The following is a 22,352-nucleotide window of genomic DNA, read 5'->3' as shown; positions in this document are numbered from 1 at the left end:
AGACATAAAAAATGCCCAGCTCCCTGCCCTGAACAGCTTACATGCCCCAGTAGACGAAGGTTTAAGGTGTGGGAGAAGGCTGCAATACAAAAGCAAAGTGAGCCACTGACATTTTGCACTATGCTTCTTAGTGCCAGGTCTCTCTTTTTTTTGTTTGTTCGTTCGTCTGTTTGTTTTAATTTAAATTGTGATCTGAGTGGAATGAAAGGACTGAAGTGAGGCCTGTGGACAGAAGTTATGGCTACTGGGCTAAAGATGGTACACTGGTATTACATGGTAACAGCAGGGCTAGACTGTGACTTGAACTACACTGCAGGGGAACCTGTGTGGGCCACCTGTCCTAGGGTATTCTGTGGCTGGACACATCCCTGGAGTGGGAGGTGTCTTGGCCCTGCCAATGGGCAGCCAGCATGGAGGCTGTTGCAATTCGCTGCCCCATAAGCCAGGAGCAAATTACTCTTTCCTGAAGCAGGGAAGGAATTGTGCCTCCAGCTGTGTATCCAAGTCACAGGGCTTCCTGGGGCTGCTCCTGAGTTGCCCATGGTTCTGTCTAGAGTGAGCATTTAGTCCTTAGTGTTCAAGAGACATAGGATGAAATCCTAACCCCATAGCAGTAATAGTAAAACTCCCAATGACTTCAGTAGGGTCAGGACTTCACCTCTAATATATGCTACAATTACATCAAAGCAGTGGAATAGTAAACGCTATAAGGACTGATACTAATATATGTATTACATTTCTTTACAGAAGAGAAGCCATTACGGAATTTTCTGTGGCTGTCTGAGATCTATGTTCTCTGTGTTATTGTAGCATTAAGGTTCATATCTGAAGCAGTCTGTGCTATCACTTGGGAGTCCTGGGTTTGAGGGCAAATTTAACAATCTCCCTTCTCAGTCTCATGGGGACTGAGAGCACTGCTGAAATGAAATGACACTCTTAATTTCTGCTTGAAGACACAGATTTATGCTTTACTCTTTAGCACCACCAAGCAGTCAAAAACTGTAACAGCAGAGAAACCACTTGGCCATGCTGCCCTCCTGGCTCTTATGGGGAGTGAAAGGCCTGAGCTGGAAAGGATTAAAAGTAGTGGCCCCAGATGGGGAGAGAGGGAATACGCACCTGCACTTAGATGCAAAGGCTTTCCATATTAAAAAAGAAATCCTCTTCTGGTGAAATAAAAGATCTGCTTTAAATGTGAGAGGGAAGTGAAGGTGGGGACTGGGGTCAGGAGAAGGGAAGAGAGATCCTGGGTTAATCCTTCTTCTGTAAAGGGCTAAATATTGCTGTGGAATTTAATAGTTTTGCATGAAAAGAATGAGGGAGTGACATATTTAGATTACAGTGCAGACACCTGAGAGAGAGAGAGAGAGAGAGAGAGAGAATGAAGAACCTATCGCTACACCCTGCCTGCTCCTATAATTTAGTATTCTCAATATGACAGCCACGCTCAGTAGTTCACTGAATGAGTTCCTCTATAACCCAAAGGGTTATTGAAAGTCCCCCCACCCTCAAATTCTCTGCAACAAAAATTAACTAAATGCTACCCTATAAATAGAACTTAGATAGATTCACCTAGAGGCAAAATGTAAAATAAAATGGGAATGATTTCTGCAGTTTTTCAATTATACAACATACTGAGATGATTAATAACTTGACTTCCTAATGACAATAGTTTCTGAAGGTTTTAATTTTGGAGAATGTATACATTTGGAACAGAGAGGGGCTCTGTATTTCTGGCTGTATTCCACTGGAATATTCCTCCATCTCTTCTACTTTCTCAGTTCTAACCACTTCATAGACTCTGAAATACTGTGCAGTGTGCAGCTTGGTAACACAGCTGAGACAATTCATCTAATGAAATCTCCCTGTCCCACACATGGAGTTAAACAGGCATGACAATGAAGTTATTTGCTTGCTTCTTGCCTTGTAACTTTAGTGTTTGTGTTTAGTGAGTCTCTCTCCTGTGTGGCAGTGGTTACCATGTGTGAAGTAATAAGAGGTGGGTCACAGTGCCCTCGTAATGAATTGGGTGAAATAGCAATGCATTCTGATTGCCTGTCTAATCAGGCTGCTTAATGTATCAACCCATCACACATTAGAAGCTTTAATAGTTGATTTTCTACTTCTTTGCACCTTTAGCACTTCTCATATAAGGGAAAATTTGCAGAAGAATAACATTCCTCTTATTCTAAGTAGACCCCAGACCCAAGAGAGTTAGCATAAATCAGAATGATTTTGTGCCCCGTTTTCTTTGAAGTGTGAAATTAACACATTTTTAGGCATTAATTACAAACTATGGTGTAGATGCGTTTGAAACTATGCTATAGGCCAGCTCAGGTGACCAAAGATTTCTATGTAGAGCATGGTGTGACCTACCATGGTACTAAATGAATTCCCTATCCATTCTGGACAGGGGAGTCATGCCAGAAACATGCTACAAAAACTTGCTATGAACAGTTCCCTGGCAGCATTCACACAGAACCTTGTTTGATAACTGCTTTTGAATAAGGTTGCTACCAAAACAGTTCAATCTGTAGTGTGGGCAGGACCTACATATTTGTGTGATGTATGAAAGACTAGCTTCCTCCTATGCAGAATTTGACACACCTTGTATTGTATTGTGTTGCGTTGGCTTGGCCTGACTACAGACACATTTAATATTACGTCCATGCTACTATTTATTTCTATATATTATTGATTGTACAGAAGTGTCAGAGACCCCAGTCAGAATCTTCACCCCATTGCACTTGGTGCTAATACATGCATATATAGGAAAGATGCAGTCCTTGCCTGAGATAGCTTCCATCCTGCAAAGATATGCATGCAGTCAGAGCCATGTGCCCATCCGTAGCCTCATAATTAATACCATGTGAGCTCTATAGACATTCCTCTCAAGTCAAGCCAGTGAAAGGGCTTGTAGTTACAGGAGTCTGATTGTGGACATCTTTCAATGATTGAAGCCTAAGAAGGGAATGGTGCCACTAGCAAACCACAGAGCTTCTATTTTGAATCTGGTCAGTGTGTATGTGCTACACACACACGTGTTGAGATTCCAGCCACAGGATGGGGATTCTACTTGCAGTGCCTCAGCACAGGTCTGAAAAAGAAACATGATACATCCAGGAAGCAGCTGTGCAAGACCAACGCATTTTGAGTGATCGATTTCCTCCAGCAAGAAGACTCTTCTCTATTTTGTTAAAAAGCTCTTTCCCTCTAGAGCAAGCAATGGTCCAGCATAGACTAAAACACCAGCACTATATCCCCCACCCAGCTTCTTTCCATCCCTGGCACTATTGAACTTCTCCCTAGGTAGCTGTCTACCTGGAGTAAGGATCAGAGCTCTGTCCTTTACTAACCGCTAAAAAAAGGAGGGAGCAGGAGAGAAAAGCCAAGTTGACATTCTTCCCCACACAATCCCTTACATTTTTATCAAGGGAAAGGTAATTTTTCCAAGCTTTATCTCTGCTTCTGCTTTCCCCCTCTCCAAACTTGACTTCTGGAGAGGCTGCGTTAAGTGATTTATTAAAGTTTCTAGTTGTTTCTTATAATCTTTTATCCAATTGACAACAAATGGTCGATTCAGCCTTTCAGTGAAGTGTCTGTGTGTATGGGGCTAAGAAAGATGTTCTAACCATGAGCAGCTTTAGAGATTTAGCTTTTCTGCCTCCTGTGAAATCAGAGCCATGGTACAGGGCTGTAGCTTTTCATGCAAGCGTGTATTTGTACTGTAGTCCTCCTCTCAACAGCTGAATTCTCAGCAGTTCTGGGGTTTTTTTGATATTTAAAATTCATGAGCTTCTCGGTCCCCTCTTCCTGCTTTGGGCTGAAAGTAGAAAGCAGTCCTTCAGTCAGTTTGAGGATTTCCGCTGCTAATGCTACACTGACTTTTGCCTGGAGTCTGGCCCGGCAGAGATCAGGTCATGGACCAGTCCTTAAAGCGAGCTTTGCTACCCCTGCTCCCAACTGATTCTGTATAAAACACAGTTGGCCACACCTGAGGATCTTGGCCTGTTTCTCTAGGCTAGTGCTTCGGTATTAATTTTGTGAGGTGCTGTACTAAGAGATTCAAGCCAAGTTTCCCCCAAGAGTTGTTCGACCTGCACCCTGATAGCATGCAGATGCACGGAGGGGTTGCTATGTTCCTTTCAGATACATATTTATCTTTCTATGATTTTATGTTTTGCATTAGTCTTTGCCCCAGTGCGCTTGTCCACAAGCAGGAAGGTTTGCTATAAATTATGAATTAATATTAATAATGTATCTAGGACCACAAATGTACATGACTTTACACTGAGGTAGGTCAGCCCCACAGATCTTCTAAGCTAAAGGCAGGCACAGGAGCAAGATAGAGCAGAACATAAGTGCGGGGGTGGGGAAGCATGGTCATTATCAGATGCTTCAAAGAAAAATTGTAGTCGTTCCATGGAGGAGATGAAGAGAGCTTTGTGTGCAGAGCAGAGAGCTTATCCCAGGAATATAGGCTGGCATGAAAAGACACAACATGGGTATTGAGTAAAAGACAAATATTCCAGTGAGAAGGGAAGCTGGGGCACAGAGAAGGGACAGGAGGAGCCTGTGAGGAGAGTAAGGCAGACAAAAGGAAGAAGAAGAATACTGAGGATATTAGGCTTAGACAGAGTGAGCTTTCCTCACTTCTTTGCAGGAATCTCTCTCTGTCCCTGTTCTCTTTCTGCTTCCTACCTGTACTGGATGCTGGTGCTTAGCTTCCTCCACAGCCTTGAGAAGTGCCACTCCATGCATCAGCAAGCGGTGGCACTCTAAGAAAACTGCATCTGTCAGTCCCCGGAGCAAAGTACTTTGTCTTTTTAATACACGTCTCATAGCAGCTCGCAAAGCAAGAGCCCCAGGAACATGCCTGAGCCTCACAACACTCACCTCAGCCCTAGAATAATATTTGCACTGAGGCTGGAAATACAGACAAACTCTAAGCAAACCTAAAAGAAGCAGCCTGTATCCTGCCATTGGTGGCTAACGTTAAACATTTCGTGTTCTGTCACTTGGACAACTGATTGAGTCACCCTTTTTGTTTCATGGCTTCGTGTTTTTAGAGATTGAAAAGCTGGATTGATGAGCTTTGCCAGAGAAAAATATTTGAAGAGTAAGTGAAGCCGATGACACGTTACTTTACAGTTTAGTGGAATTCAGCAAATCTCATTCTATTATCCTGTCAAAGTTTCACAAAAGGAAGACCTGAAAGCATATTTTTAGAAGATCCTTAATAGAAGCCAGGAGCCATGAATACATCTGCTAAGTTCAGATATGTCTAGTGGTGACAGACCTTTGTTTTTCTATACGCTGTGAAGTAAATACTATCCCCAGTGACTAATTAAGTTTAAATAAAGTTCTGTTTAGTAATGCGGCTTCTGCCTGCACTTTGAAAAGTGTCAGAGTCCTAGAGCCATGGCTAATGATATTTTCAATTCAAAGGCTTCTCAAGGTTTACGTAAGCATATTCACTGAAGGCAGACCAAATGAAAAAGCTTCTTTTTAAAGTACAGAAGTGAAATGCAGTTTTTATGGCGCATTTAAAACCAACAGCCCTTGTTTATTCTCCCAACTGAGTATCAGATATGGTCTGATAGAGGTAGGCTCACTTTCATACCTAGAACAGTTCAAAAGCATTTCAGTAAATTCTCTGTTTGCCAGCCATACTCACACTGAAGAGTATTGTTTGAAAATATAAAAGAGGATGATAATCTGCTAGGTTGTCACCATAGCTGGCTTATATAATATGCATATACGTATCAAAACAGTAGAACCCTCGGACGGTCCTTTTTAAAATTTTCACAGAACAATTTCTCATTGGGTGAAATTTTGCTGTCACTGGAATTGCAATTTCCGTATTGCTGTGCATTGCAACACTTAGTTACTCTCATTCTAGTCCCGTGTAAACAGAGTGCCTCTAGATCTGAGGCTAAGTCTACACAACAGCTTATGTCGGCGTAACTTAAGTTGCTCAGGAGGTGAATAAACCATCCCCCCCCCCCCCCCCCCGAGTGACACAAGTTACACTGACATAAGCGCCGGTGTGGACAGCGCCATGTCGGCAGGAGAGTTTCTCCCGCCAGCAGAGCTACCACCCCTTGCGGATGTGGTTTTATTATGCCAACAAGAGAGCTCTCTCTCTCTATCTCTCTCTCTCCCATCAGCATAGAGCACCTTCATCAGACACGCAGCACCAGTGCAGCTGAACTGTATGTGTAGACATGCCCTGAGCTCATACTCATGTAGGTAACAGGCAGAAGACATGAATAAAGTGTATTTGTTCTCCAGATTGTAACATATATCCTTATCATGCAACTGATCCCTGTACAGAACTGCCATTGGCATCAGGGACTAATATGTCCAACTGTGCATGAATATTAATTAGTGCAGCAACTAATTGGTTTGCTTGGTACAGGGTCAGATTTTCAGCTGGGCCTCCACCTATGCAGTCACAAAATTGCAATGCACATACTTGCACCTCCAACTGCAGACAGATCAAAAATTCTACCATCGTCATATACGTACCTCTTAGAATTTGCACTGAAAAACACATTTGCCCAATGGATTTCATGAGTGTAAATGATGACTCTTGCACACACATGCACACAGTTTATGTATATTTCCAAGTAAAAATACCACAGCGTTTCAGACCTTTGCCATTGACTTTAATGGGACCGGGATTTCAGCCCTTGAGTACTGGGTGAATTGAAGGCAGTGTGTAGTATGTAAGACCCTATGGGTGTAGCTGCTGTTTGAAATGGCACGTGTGAGCAAAACTCAGCTGAAATTTATGAGGGTTCCAACCATCTGACAATGGCTCAGTAATAATGATAGTAAATTTCACACGATCACTGTTTCATTCATTCATTTCATTCATTCAGTTCTGTTTCTGAGATGAAGCACAGTGGACACAGGGAGGCCAATCACACACTTGAAAACACACTACCTATCGAGGATTTGTATCCTGATCCCTGTGCTCTGCAGCTGTACAAAGAGGGGGGGCAGAGGAAGGAGTGGCTCAGATGATATTCTTCTGCTTGGCTTTTCCTTTCACACCAAGATTCTTTGGCCAGCTTTTTGCCGGACTGTCATGAGTCTAAAATTGCTGCTCTCAGACCCACAATGTACAGTGAGGTACAAGACACAAATGACAGGCAGTAGGCTCAAGAGCTTCTAAGAGTTTGTTTGCCTGCAGGGAGACTAGTTTACTGCAGCTCTACTCTAGGGGCATCTGTCTACACTTTCCAAGAGCCAGACTCCAAATGAGGCAGCTGTTCCAAACATGTATAAATAAAAGAAGTGTGTTCCTATGGGAACCTTTGCAATATTAGATTACCTATTCCTCAGCTAGGGTTTCCTTTCAGTGTAGTTTCTCATAGAGAATCGTAGACTTCAGGGTACATTTGTAGAGCAGTGCATGTGGAATTATGCTTCTTAGCTCACTAAAAAACATATTTAAAATTTACCCCATAGACAGTGCATTTGTAAAGTGACCTTAAATCCTGAACTATAGGCTGACTGTCCTTCTTACAAACCAAATTGTTTAAAACTGATTTGCAAAAAGGTCATGGAGAAATATCAGTCCAGACACAGGCTCACCCACATTAGATGATGATGATGATGAAGGAAAAACGAATGACATACCCACCCACCAATAAATATTATTTTATCACAGCTGAGTGGGTAAATAGAATTTTGCAAGTGTAATTTAAAGACTTTCTATTTTGTGTTTATCCCCTAAAATTTCAGTGTGGGGAAAGCACCATAAAATCATTATAGGAATCCATCTACTCCTTATTCTGCACAAAATAAACAGATTTAAAGTCAAACTTTATTACTCCCTATTCCTAACAGCTCTTTGGGGCAGGGACTGATCCTTACTATGTGTTCGAACAAATTACTAGCACAATCAGGGCCGGCTCCAGGCACTAGCTTTCCAAGCATTCAGAATGGGGCGGCAGTCCGTGTCCCATGGCGGCAATTCGGCGGCAGCTCCACCACTGTTGCGGCGGTGGCAATTCACCGGCGACTGCTTGGGGCGGCAAAATTGGTAGAGCCGTCCCTGAGCACAATGGAGTCCAAATCCTGGTTAGCGCCTCTCGGTGCTACTGTAATAGCAATAAAAATATCAATACTTAATAATGTATGGGCCTTCAGGAAGTCAAAAATCTGTCCTCTGTTCTGAAGGGTTTTTAAAAAATAGTCTTCAAGTTCAGGGAAGTTTTCCACTTCCTGAGCGAGAAGCCCTCTCTGTGAATAGTTTATATCCAATATTGAGGTGGGTGCTACCCTAACAGTATCTTATATCCAGGGAGCTAAAGAATTTCTACAGAAAGGCTGTATCATCAAAGGCTGCACAGTGGAATAACTCGCTGCAGTATGAACCGTGTGCTCAGTCAGCATCACAGATATGTACTTTGCTCTTGATTTGTGTATTCAAGGTGGACAGGTTTACACAGTTAAGATATTGTTTCTATAGCAAGTTAATATTTTTGGAAATAACGTTTTGTTTGTTAGTACCAAACCTATTTTGATTTGTATTTAAAATGGAATATTAATTATACAAAGCATTAGTTTAGATAGTGGCATGGTAGATGCAATGAGATTAGAGCCAGGACAGCTATTTGCAATTAGTTTGATTAATTTAGCTTCTTTTTCTATTTGTATTATCCATGAACAGACGTAAAGTACACAGATTTGCTAGTGGTCCAAAATTGTTTAACAAATGGCTTATGTGAACATATTTCATTCTGTGGATTGCTCAGAAATGGTTCACTTCAACTAAGCCCTCATCCAAGTCCCTTGAAGTCAATGGAAGGACTCCCATTTATTTTAATGGGCGTTGGATCAGGTTGCTTCAGATAATTGCTATTCATGGTAACATTTGTATGCCTACTGGTAAATGGCATGGTATTGTTTCTGCCTCTGGACTGGAGGATTCTCAGCTCCACAAAGAAATTTCGCAAGGATCACCAAATGCTTCCTCTTTACAGAAAAGTCCTACAGGATATAATAGAAAACGATAGACTTTCTATGTGTTTTTTAAACCATCCTATAGAATTAAATAGAAATTTATATCATCGTGTGATAGAATTCTGGAGAATGGTCCAAGTAACCTATGGAAAGGAGCTTATTCGTGATTAAAGTTTGTATTTCACATAACTTCTATCAAAACCTGTTTTTTCATTGTTATACAGTTCTGTAGGACTGCAGGACTGCAGTCTGTTCATGCAAGCATTTCTATGCTTTTTCATGACATCTTCTCTTTCTATGGACACCCTAGCAACCAAAAAATTCTAAGTGCTAATGTCTATGGGAAATGAATGAAAAGGTTCAAAATACAATATAATTTTTTTTATTAAAATTGATGTTCATTAATCCTTTTTTGCAGCATCCAGCTAGTTCTGTTTTACACACACACACACACACTGAAAGCCATCATAAGCAACCTCTCAAAGGACCGATAAAAAGGACTGGTGCTCAACGGAAGTATTCTTTTCTTAAGACAGGGGGGTATATTAAGAGTGATCTTGTGTACAGTTTTTTGTGCAGAGTAAATACGGTAACATATATATTGTTTTCTTTTTTATATACCCACAATACATGTGCACAAAGAGAGTGAGAGAGAGAGTCTGGCTTTATAAAGTCATGTATCAATGCAAACATCCCTGAAGATTCAATATGCTTTTTTACTCAAAACCAAAACATTAGTTGTAAGTTTGTAGCCTCTGTGAAATATTTCAAATACATGGCAGTGATCCATGTTTTGCATGTTGAAGGAATTCACTAGTTTTAAGTCATTGCATTCATACCAGCCTGTCTCAACAACAGAGCAGCATGAGATTCCTTCGAAGAATTCTTGTGACCCAGTACAGGACACTGAGGTAAATAAAGATGACCTTTGAGTTCTCTGCACTCAGAAGGAAAAGGAACAATATTCTGAACAGGAAGCTCAAACCAATGTGCTTCACAGAAATGGACTTGTGCTTTACAGAGTTACTGTGTTTCTCTAAGCCATTGTATCAATGTAGGCTGGAATTTTCAAAGGAACCTAAGGGAATTTGGTGCCCCACTCCAATTGAAATTCAACTAACTCCCTTGCATTCCTTTGAAAAACCCCAGCCACAGGCTTAATGCATAATATCTGTATACCACTCACTGGACATAACATGTCATGTATGTTCAGGGTCCAACACATGGAAGCAAGGTGATCAGAGACAAACTTTTAGTTCTCTCTATGAACATATATGTATACACTTATAATGCTTGAGTGAAGAGAAATAGAAGGTCAAAATGTTGGATCCCAGCACATATTATATCTGGTGAACTGTACAAATGCACCTTCCCTGCTATGGTGAGACTGTATGTGATTAATAGGGCAGCTGAGGAGTTGCGATGTCTTACTTTGGCTGCATTCCGTGGAATAGTGGGCACACACTTTGAACAGCTTGCCAACTAGTATCTATGAAGGTATTGAGTAAAATACTCAAAAGCATCCTGGTCACTTATTAGCCTAACTGCTATTGACTTTCAGTGGGATTTAGGCTATGTTTGAATGGCCCTGCAGTTCATACTACAGGGCTATGACTGCCGTGTGCACTAGAGTGGTGCTTGGTAACTGCTCTGTGGGGCTACTGCCGGTACAAACTAAAAGGTACGTAATTTGGGTTAGCGTAGTCCTCTTTGAACAGGACTAAGTGAACATGAACTAGCTACCTTTTAGTTTGTGCCCGCAGCATCCACATTGGGGAGTTACAGCACATCGGGCTCGTGTGCACTGCCATTCACACCCCGTAGTCCACACTGCAGGGCTCTGAAGTGACCAAGGCCTGGGCTACACACCATTTTTGTAGTGATATAACAATGTTGGTAAGGGGTATGATTTTTTTAACCAACATAGTTATATTGGTACAAACCCTAGGGTGGATGCACTGGTATAAAGGTGCCTTCCACCAACCAGTGTAACTTATTCCTCTTCCTATATGAGACTAAACTATACTGGTCTAAGCACATTTATAGCATTCACACAGTGGGGTGTTATACTGCTATAACTGACAAGGCCTTAGGCATTTCTGAAAATTGTACTCATTGACTTTATCGGGAACACAAAATGGTCTCTAAGCATTTATTCTTTTTTGTGACTTATGTTTCCCCATTGCTGTGCCTTCTGAGCTCATCGGTCAAATGATTGCACTTTATTAGCAGGCTGATGCTCCTCTGAAGCAATGGCCTGCTATATAAGTTGCTTGTGTAAATGTAGCTTTGAGACATTGTTTCTTTTATGAAAACTGCTGGGACCTATTTGGGTGCTATTGAAATTGTATATTTTGCATTTAGACCATGACACAAATTAGCTATCATTGCCCAGGGGATATAAATTAGTATTAATTTAAGATACTGTGGAGCTGGAGCAGTGACAGAGACAAAGTATTGCTTCTGTAAATAGCCAGAATGAAGCCATGAGTTGAGGTTAGTGGATAAATTAGTAAATATTTCTATTCAGCTAAGAATAGGAATGTTGGGGAAAAGGTTTTCTCTTTCCGCTGTCCCACAGAACTACACCTTTGCTGCTGGGGCCAAGGAGGAGACATGCTGTAGGGAAATATAGTGCCTGGCTTGGAAATGTATTCCCTTTTTTAAAATATAAATCTTGCATATACTGAGTGCTGAGTGGATTTCTTGATGATTGTAGCTGGAGTCAGGCCTGAATCAGAATCCCAGACCTTTGGGAAAATTCAGATCTGGATCTGAAGTTAATGACTGGACAAACCAAAATCTTGGATCAGACATCCCCAATCTTTGGGAGAGTTAGATCTGGTTCAGGCTCCTTTCTGATTAAAGAACACTAGTTGGTGTAAGGCACAAAGTTAAAAGCCAATTGAAGTTAGCCATCTAACAGTTCTCAAACTTTAACAAGTCGAGGACCCCAAAGCCAGCTTCTAATTTTCCCCAGGGGTGCTCAACCCCCGCTCAGCCCCAAGCTCCACCCCCACTCCACCCCTTCCCCCAAGGCCCCACACCTTCCCCTCCTCTTCCCCACCTCTTTCCACCCCCTCCTCCGAGCGTGCCCTATTCCCACTCCTCCCACTCCCTTCCAGCACCTCCTGCACACTGCTGAACAGCTGTTCCATGGTGTGCAGGAGGCACAGGGAGGGAGGGGGAAGAGTTGATCAGCAGGACCAGCAACCCAGGACATGACTCGCAGACCCCCTGGAGTACCCTCGCAGACCTCAGGGGTCCACGGACCCCAGTTTGAGAACCGCTGGCCTAAGATATGCAATGGTTCCACTGTTCAATTGCAGAATATTTACTAGGACATTTTATCAATGACAACAAAGCTCTGTTTATGTTCAGAGTTCTAAAAAGACAGAGTATGCTCTAGTGTTTAGTACAGGTGCTGGGAGTCATGTGTCCTGGGTTCTATTCTTAGTTTTGCTGCTTACATGCTATGCAAACTTTCGCAAGCCACTTAACTTTTCTGTGCTGCAGTTTGCCCATCTGTAAAATGTGTATAATAATGTAGCTCATAGTTATCACAGTGAGCTGATCAATAGTTGTCAGGCATTATGGATTTGAGTGGCTACAGAGGGGCAACAAATTAATAAAGCCTTTCAGGATAATGCTTACACTATTATTTAAACTCCCTCACCCCTGCAAAAGTATTCCCCCCAAAAGTTTTTTCTCCAAAGAAACAATAGATGAGCTGCTCCAAAACCAAATTTTTGTCTCCTTCCCTATAAAAGCTCATCCAACGCAGAACAAAAATGTCAAGTATCATTATACATACAAAAAATAAGTTGATATCTCAGGGAGGAAAGGAACATCTTTTATGTTTTTATTAGTCAGTGTCCTTTTGAAGGAGAAAACGTCATTTTATTCATGTAATAAAGGTTATAACAGAAAAGCAGAGAGATTTTTAAAATGAAAAAGGTCTGATTTAAAATCAGCTTTGATACAATGGAGACTAAAGGATAAAATATTATCAGTGTCTAACCATTCTTGAAAGCCATCTAACTTTTTCAGGGGTAAAATCAGCCCGCTTGTGAGAACCTTACCTGCCATTAGTTAGCAGCTTGCCTCACTGAAATCACCAAGGAAACTGCATTGTTGCAAATAATCTCAAGTGTCCTTTCCAGCGACGTCTCCAACTAGTGTGCCTGGAGATGCTATGTCACAGTAACCACCACGAATCACTATATATCTTGCCTTTATTCTTTTACATTTCCCTGGAAATACAGCTCTCTTGGGGCTTCTTGTTTTCTTTTCTCTGGGCATGCTCAATTTCTGTTTGCCTGTTATCTGAGATGAGCCGGTAAAGGACAGTCTTTACCTGATAGCTTTTGACAATCGAGGATAACTAAACCCACTGGCAGCGTGGTGGTGGTGGTGGTCAGTACCACTGAAAGACAGCTTGGGGATGTTCTTTGTCAGATAAACTAATTTGCAGGAACCTGATAGCAGTGATGCATAAAATATTGATGCCTAGAATTGCTACTAAAATAGCAATTTACAAGCAAGTGTGAAGCCAAAACAACATATTTGGAGAGAGTTACTCTGGGAATGTGTGGTGTGTGCACATGTGTTTGACTCATGATCCTGAATAAGAGCCCTTCATTCCGAAGGCTTTATTGTGAATGCTGGTAGCAGGACATCCAAGCAAGTATATTTCATGCTACTGTCTTTTGCCTCAAAGTTTATTAATGGAAAAGCCAATGCAACTCATTTCGGTCACTGTAATTGAGGTGTCATGTCAATTTTACAGCACTGGTCAACACCCTTCTCAAGGCCTGTCCTTGGACGACATGAGGAGGAACTTCCAGTACCCGCCTATTGACAGAAACGGTGAGTCCAAGCAGAATTCTCGTCTTCAGCAAATGCTGAGCTTAATTGTACTTGTTTTCCTTGGAGCTGATGTACTTGCCTCTGAATTTAAGCGGCATGAGTGTTGAGAGGCATTTTTCACCCCAAGCTGAAAATGATCAGCCCTTGCGGGGGCCAAAGCATGTCGGCAAAGAAGACCAAAGCTCCAGTGGCTCTTGGGGAAGGCTCTTAGTAGAGGGGAATGCCACCTCTGCAGCATTGTCGCTCCCTTCTCATGGAGGTCCCCCGGCAGATATTCATTGGGGGTTAAAATCTAGAGCTGAAGGAGACACAAGCAGGAGGACTTGTTCCCTAATGGCCTCCTAGATGCATTTAAGCATACAGTGCTATCGTCACCTAAGGCATCAACAAATTCTTTGAAAAGGCATTTGCTGTGACAGCTGCTTAGTACAACTAATCACCATTGTCACACCGTTACCTTGTAGCTGTTTGTCGTAGCTACCTGTTTTCTTTGGTCATATACTGAGACCATATGGGCCAGATTTTTAAAGGTATTTTATTAAAGGTATCAAGTGAAATCAATGGCAGTTAGAGGCCTAAATACCTTTAAAAATCTAGCCCTGAGCTCTTTGGGGCCAGTGCTGTCTGTTCATTATAAGTGTGTAGAGTACCTCGCCCAGTGTGCACTGAGCCCTGACTGGGGCCTCTGGGCACTACTGTAGTGCAAATACAAAATAATGATTTTTGTAAAAACAGGTTTATGGTGCTAGAGTAAATGGAAACATTTAAGGAAAAGAAGTTTACGTGCCTCCGACTTGTTGCCGCTTCTTGTGGTACAGCAGTTTGTCAGAAGCATCCTGGTATGTCACAGGCTGGCTTGAGAACAGATTCTTCTGAGAAGAAATTAGGGCTCCACGTGTGACATTCTCACTGTTTATTTTAAATGTGACACTTACTCATAGTGGTGGGAGGGGGTTCACGGGACAACTGTAAAACCTGGAACGCTGTCACAATAAAGTGTGCTGCCCAGAAACAGCCTTAGCCCAGTGGCAGTAGAGAATGGTTGTGTCGATAACACAGAGGTGCTCTCAAGAACCAGCGCTATCAATGGCAGTAGCATTGAGAAGTTCCACGGGAAATAACGCGAATAATAAATAACGTACTGAGCACTCAGCAGCTCCCACTGAGGTCCCTTAATGACAGGTGCTGGCTGCTCAGCACGTTGGAAAATGTGCACACTTATTTAAGTGCCAAAATATGGAGTTCGGAGCCAGGTTTTAGGCTCCCATTTTTTGAAAGTCTAGGTGTAATGTAAGTGGAGGGTTCATAGTATTGTCATCCTTCTGGCCTGAGCCCATAACCAATAATTGGGTTTATTTGTTTTCATTAGGTGCAGAAATTGATTATAGGAGTCTGGTATATTTGTTGGTGCAATCCAGTTTATTTACAGAGAATGTACAAAGTCCCTGTTTTCCTGAACACAGTAGAAACAAACAACAGCAGGCAGTTTCCTTGTTCGCAATTTACAAGCTGCTTCTCCAGTTAGTTCTGTGCCCAGGGAGGACTGTCTCTCTGCTCCATCTCAGGGCCACACTCATGACTGCTTCTCTCACTGCCTCCTTGCTTGCTTGACTTCCTGCCTCTCCAGCCACACATATCTTGCTAGGGGACACAGTCTTGTCCCCTAGCCCACACATTTGCAACCAGTTCCAGGGAAACCCGTCATTCTCTCTGGATTGGTTCTTGCTTAGGCCTTGCCATGCGGCCCAGTGTTTTGGGCAGTGGCTTCTGTTGTTTCCAGCTATCGCTATGTAAAATTGGCTAAATTGCTCCTTCCATTTATCCTGAATGAAGGGTGCTGAGCACACCCATTGGTTTAACCAGGTCTGTGATTGTCTAGTGATCAAAGACCTTTTTGGTGACAAGCATTAACACTTTGCACCATAACCATACAATATATAGGTAGGTACATAAAATCCACAGTTATATTAAAATACAATGAGCAATTTAGAATTTTTTAAAGACCTGTGGTTGCAGCTCCGCAGCCACACATATCACCAGCCAGAATTCAAGTATCTTGGGACTTTTCAATTCTGGGTGGAATCTGCAGGCCACATGTCTTCTTAGAGTACATCTCTGTACTGTGATGTCTCCACAGGTAAATTTCCACATCACAGGTAAATTATTACACACGTGTATAGAAGCCCCGCATGCCTTTGGCTTCAGTAGTGGAAATTTCAGCAGTTACACTGATTCTGCACTAATCTCTTAAGCATTCAATGGACATTTTGTACTCACCGGTGTAGTAGCAGCCATAAGTCCAGATGGACAGGAATTTTGGATCCCAGTGATGTTTGCACAGTAGGCAGCTCTGTTGCCCCTAACTGCATATAGAAGAGTGTGTCACGCTCAAGGGGTTAAATGATAGGCACTAAGGGTGGGTGATGACTTTTCTTCCTGGGTATGAAGCAGTGGTTTGGGGGCAAAATAGAGGTGTTGCTCTCACTCCAAGTGTCCTTATTTTGTATACCTGCCTTTGAGGATATTTTTCCTTTTGTCAGTAGGATTAAGGTGTCCAAGAGCCTTAGAAATGCTCTCACCCATCCATGTTTCTCCTTTTATGTGGCTAGATAGCTCAGTGGAGTGCAGTGATAGAATCTGTCTATACCAATGATCCCCAAACTGTGGGGCACTCCCCCTACAGGGATGCAGAGGAACATTCTGGGGGGGGGAATGCGGAGGGACCCAGGCCAGCCCCCACAGGGGGCAGGGTGGGAGCGCCACCCAGCCCCACTTCGCCACCCAGCCCCGCTCCGCCCCCAACTCTGCTCCCTCCTCAGTCCCAGCTCCCAGCCCCGCCCCGCAGCCTCAGCCTGCCCCACAGCCTCCACTTCTGGCCCCAGCCCCACTCCCAGCCCTGGACACAACTCCTCTCCCAGCCCCAGCCCTGCCCCCATCTGCAGCCCCAGCCTTGGGCTGCTTTCCCCTGTCCTGACCCCCCACCCCCCGCCCCAAGAGCCATGGCCACATTCCCGGCCCTGGGAAGGAGGGAGGCACAGACAAGGATAAGGGAGGGCGTGACCGTGAAAAGTTTGGGGCCCACTGGTCTATACTGCACTCAAGGGTTGTGATGGCAGCAATGTAGATGTACTCAAGCTAGCTTTAATCTAGCTAGCTTGGGTCTTGGAGCAGTGAAACCACAGCAGCATGGGTTTCAGCAGTGGCTGTACTCACCAACCCAGAACCATGGTAATAACTTGGGTGGCTAGCACACACTCTGTGTGGCTTCACTGCTCTGGCACCTGAGCTACCTAGATAAAGGATAGCTTGGCTAGGTCTACAAAACTGATTCCAACCCCGCCGTGCCCACAGATAGGGCTGGGCTGGAAATCATTTCCTTTTTAAGTATATGAAGACGTACCATGACTCCACACAAGTATTCCTTTTTTAGTCCAAAGGCCACGTGGTGCTAATTACATCCAAAATGCCAATACAAGCACATACCCACACAGATTTTATATCCTCGCAGCAATACAGTTATAAGCATTGGCCAAAATACTCACAACAAAACCAGGCCCGAGAGATTCCTTCCCGTCAAGGTGTGACTCAAAGGGGGAAGACAATAAAACTTCTCAAATCCTTGCTTTTTATACACTAAACAAAAAGTAATGTTATCGCTGGTTATTGGGCTTTAGGCAAAGATACAAAAGAAAGTTTTAGGGCTAAACCCTTTGCCTGGTACCCAGAGAACCAGGTTTCCTATATTTCCGTTACATCAGCACACAACTTCAGTAAGATAACACGGCTATTTCCAAGGCCATTACACATTTAACGCAAACTACTTTTCTTTCTTGTGGTCTTATTCTTTTGGTCACTCGCCTAGTGCTCATTCAAATTCTCGAAATCAATTTAAAGCCAAAGTTGGCTTAGGCCCCTGTAGGCCCGTTCTCCTCCAGGCTGCTAAAGTGCAGTGGTGTTGAGCTTAGCTGTTCAGGTTTTTGTTTGATTATTTTTTCTCCTTCTTTACTATATGTTTTATCTTTTGCCAAAAAATATTTGGGGTATTAACTTTTTTCTGGTACGTGACTAGAGCTGTATAAATCCTCAGGAGCCAGAAATTTGAGATGATTGGGTCAGATTTAGACAAGTTACAGCAGAGCCGTAAGAACAGCAATAACTGTTGGCCAGTGAACCAGTTCACCTTAATTGGAAATATAGTGCAATGGCAGTAGATCCCCTCTTGATAACCTCCAAGAATTAAAGCAAAAGAATTATTCATAACAGGCTGCTTACTCTGGCCCTTTTGGACTCCAATTTGAAAGGTCAGAAAAGATATTTTACTATAAAACATACACTGTATTATTAAAATACTTGGACTCAAGTTTTGTGTCAATCATTGATGTTTTACTGTGCCTGATTGCTGTTAATTCCTTGCATGAATGATAGGGTCTGCAGGCTTTGTGTTTTATTTCTGAAATTTTCCTCAGAAGATTATATTGACTTGGGGTTCGTAGGCAGCAAAAAGACATCAGCATGTGCATTGCTTATTTATCTCAAAAAGACGTTCGTATTATCTTTATGACACGGTCACTGGCTGGAAAGGAGAAAAGTGTTGCTATGTTGAGAGGTGATTGTGAATAACACGTGAACTTCTCTCGGCTTTATGCAGGTTACGTGTCTGATCCCATGAGTTCTATGCGATTTCATTCCTGCAGTAATAGTGGCAGCTTTGAAGACAGCAGCTGACAGCATGAACCATCTACCTGGAGAGAGATTCCCCATAAACTGACAGCAGCAATTCTTACTGTGTCAGCATAGCTCCCACTCATCATACATTACACCAAAGATGCCTAAATTGGCTTATTTACTGACGGTGACTATTTCTATCATAAATTATGCTGTAACTTATTTTTCCTGCCAGCATGCTTAGGGTTTTCTGGTGGTGCACATCTGCCTTTCCTTAATAAAAGCAAATGCCCACAAGGAATGGTGCACCTTAAACTTGAACATTAATAATTTGAAAAAAGAGATTAAAGCAAAAATAAATCTGTTAAAAGTTACAGAATTCTAGGGCAAGTTGTTTTACTTTGGACTGCAGTAAGGCTTGTGCAGATATCATAAACTTCCCGACTGATACAAACAAAGTAGCAACAAAGCCAGCCGGAATCACAGGAAAGAATCAGCTCATAATTCCTGAAGCCACAACAGGACACAGCACAGCCAATATTGTTCCAGCTTCCAAACAGTTTCCTTATTTTCTTTTAGGGTTTGTCTTTGTTTAGAAACTTCCAGTTTTCCAATTCCGTATGTTGCACAGCTGTAGTTCTCCAGGCCCTCAGTCCTGTAGTTCTTCTCAATCCCAGGTCCTGGATGCTTTAAACCCTCTGTATGAGAATGAAGAAATCCTTAGCTGACTGTCCTAATTGGCTTCTGAACAGACTTTTTCTCATATCTGCTTTTTACTTCAGGTTGTGTGCCTTACATCCTCAAATTACATAGAAAATGCTCTCTAGTTCCCTTATGCTTATGTTAAAAAAAAATGTAACCAGCTAGAGAGAGATAAGAAACTAAACCCCAACCCATATAAGTTTAATGTAGCCATATAAAATTTTTGTGTCACAAATGTAATAACCTTGCAGCAAGACAAAAGGTTACGTTTTCACCCATCCAAAGCAAGACTACTCTACAGTGCCATCTAGTGACTCTACACACATTAGTATTGGGTTCCAGCGTTTTCATAGCAAGTGGTTAAGTCAATTGGTTCTATGACAAAATTTTAATTACCAGGAACCCCCTTTTATTACTTACACACACACACAGAAAGAAAGAAAAAGAACTTGAACTATTATTCTGGAAGCTAATGCAAAGTTAAATCCTTTAGTAACTATTTTGTATTGTTTGGAAAATAAAATTTAGCAGAGAGATTGTGTTGCTATAATATTTTTTCTTAGCAGCATTAGAGTATATAACTGTCAGGCTGAGTAGAAACTCATGTTCAAGATTTGTGGTTTTCTGAGAATATTCTGTAGGTTTGTTTCTCATGACTGGTGTTTCTGATTTTGAGCTCTGTGATTAGGCATTGTAAGTGCTATAGCATTTGGTCTATAAATGTGTAATAAATTTTATTAACTCGAGTCTTCTCTGCATGTTGTTAGTTTCAGGATCCTGTAGCAATAAAAATGTGGATGGTTTAGCTTGGAGAGCTTTGTAGGGGGCGCAGTGTTTTATTATTTGTTTTACTTCAGAGTTATCTGATGCATTCTGGGGAAAAACTAAACTGAAATATTAACATCTTCAGAATGCGGCTTCCCTCCCTCACTCTCAGCCCCAAGGCATCCCCTGAGCAACTCCTTTGGCTTGTGAAAGGCTGAGGCTTCATTTACAGGAAACAAACCAATTAGGTAAATATAAATGTTACGGCTAGTCATATAGAGAATTGTTGAGAATCCAGCTCCTCATCAAGAGGATTAATTGTCAGAATAGCATTTCCCTCCACAGAAATGAAAGCCCTTCTCCACCAGGAACAGATAGCTGATTAGCCCCCTCTAGACTTCTAAACCTGGCACACCTACTCCTGGGTATCTCTATCAAGACAGCAGCTTCTCTGCCTAGGACCCACACACACACACACACCCCATCACAAGGAAAGAGGTGGAGTGGCGTCACTCCCCGTCATAATTCTCATGGGGCATGAAGGTTCACAGCTAACCAATGCAGTTTGTGTTCATAAGAGGTCATGACCTCCTGCTCGTATTGTAGCTACTAGCTGGTTTTACATTGATTTCCCCATGGGAGCAGGAGCAGGCCCACAAAGCATTGCTCTCACTTTTAACCACCTCTTTGAGACATTTTTCTAAGCCGAAATCAGAAAGCTTCTGCTCCTCTTACTCATTAATCCTCCTGCCTGCCAACCTGCATTGCGTCTGCCATATCTCGGCTGAGTCAGAGCTAGTTCATTTCTATCCAGATCACTGTCCCAATCTGACGCTGGGAAAGCCATGAGACTGTGGACTCTGGATCCAATGACAGGCAGAGCTGAGCATCGTCAGCACAGTATTGCCACGGTGCAGCCCTGAATATCTCACAGCTGAACAGGAGCAGTGACATGTATGTGACCCCACAGAAGGTGAGTAAGTGCACTGAACCATCCTCTGGACTAGTCAGGAAAGAAAGGACTGACCCCCACTGACGACCGGCCCACAGCTGTCGCTGGTAGGCCCTAGTAGTGAGTCAAGGCCCTCATGTGGTCAGTGCTACATAAAGTCACTGATAAAAACTAATAAAAAGAGCACGAAGTCTTCGGCCTTGTCTATTGCTAGAAAGAGACTGTTAACCGTCCCAGCAAAAGACTGTGAAATCAATACGTCATTGGCTTTGTATTGCTCACAGGCCTTGTCTATATTGAACATTTCTAGAGATGCTCTCGCCACTGCTACAGAGCCGGTGCAGCTCCCTGCTTGGAGGAGGGCTAGACAACACGCTGGTAACACCTGTGCATGGTCTATCCTAACCTCTTGTAGGGAGGGCTACAGCACAGGTGGGAGAAAGGCAGTGTCTGCACTAAACATTTCCAGACAGAGTCATTCAAGCATATATAGTGTAGAGATAGAGCTGGGCGAAATTTTGCCAAAAAAATGCATGTTTAGGTAGATTGAAACATTTTCAAATTTGTGTCAGATTCACTGAATTTTGCGGAAGGTCAGGGGGTGGGGGGGGATCCAAAAGCTGAAAAATGTTGTTTTGCCATTTTCAAAATTAAACGTTTTGAATTTTCAGTTCAAAATGACATTTCATTTTGACGTGTACGTCCATTTTATTAAAAAACCAAAAAGTGAAAAACAAACCCTTGAAAATGAAATGAAAGGGTTTCTCAAGGGATGGGCGGCAATGCCTTTGTCCAGACACAAAAGTGGTACTGGGGATGAGTGAGGGCATTAGGGAAGGGGATGCTGAAAGCAGTACTGGGGATGAGTGAGGGCATTAGGGAAGGGGATGCTGAAAGCAGGAAGGTGCTGTTTCTCTTAGGGAAACTGGAAGGGCACTGCTTAATTATAAAACTGCCCAGGAGTACTATGGAGGTGGGCTGATATTGAGGGTAGGGAGTAAATACAGCGATATCACATTCCGTTAAGGCAGTGGTTCTCAGCCAGGGACCTGGGGCCCCCCAGGGTGCCGCAAGCAGGACCAGTGTTAGATTTGCTGGGGCCCAGGGCAGAAAGCCAAAGTCCCACTGCACGGGGATGAAACCTGGGGCTCTGAACCCCACCACCTGGGGCTGAAGCAGAAGGCTGAGCAACTTAGCTTCACAGTGCCCCCTGTGGCGTGGGGGCCCTGGGCAATTGCCCTGCTTGCTACCCCCTAACACTGGCCCTGGCTTTTATATGCAGAAAACCAGTTATTGTGGCACAGGTGGGCCATGGAGTTTCTATAGCATATTTGGGGGGCCTCAGAAAGAAAAAGATTGAGAACCCTGCTTTAAGGTATCAAATAATTGCACTGGCCAGTGCAGTAGGCAGGATACTGTG

The 22,352-nt window shown here is 42.8% G+C and overlaps 1 protein-coding gene across 2 annotated transcripts in view; it reads left to right on the top strand.

The window, feature by feature from the left end:
- LOC102939068 (serine/threonine-protein kinase TNNI3K) overlaps window positions 1-19,961 on the top strand; it is a 165,698-nt gene extending 145,737 nt beyond the window's left edge. For both annotated transcript variants that reach the window (XM_037906085.1, XM_007062560.2), the window contains 2 exons: window positions 13,769-13,848; window positions 18,497-19,961. In XM_037906085.1, the coding sequence (XP_037762013.1) occupies window positions 13,769-13,848; window positions 18,497-18,573 (157 nt within the window). In that variant the 3' untranslated portion in view covers window positions 18,574-19,961. The remainder of the gene's footprint in view (window positions 1-13,768; window positions 13,849-18,496) is intronic.
- The last annotated feature ends 2,391 nt before the right edge of the window (window positions 19,962-22,352 follow it).

The sequence above is a fragment of the Chelonia mydas genome, chromosome 8 (assembly GCF_015237465.2).
Source record: "Chelonia mydas isolate rCheMyd1 chromosome 8, rCheMyd1.pri.v2, whole genome shotgun sequence".
NCBI classification, from domain to species: domain Eukaryota; kingdom Metazoa; phylum Chordata; order Testudines; family Cheloniidae; genus Chelonia; species Chelonia mydas.
This window is presented reverse-complemented; position numbering and strand designations above follow the sequence as displayed.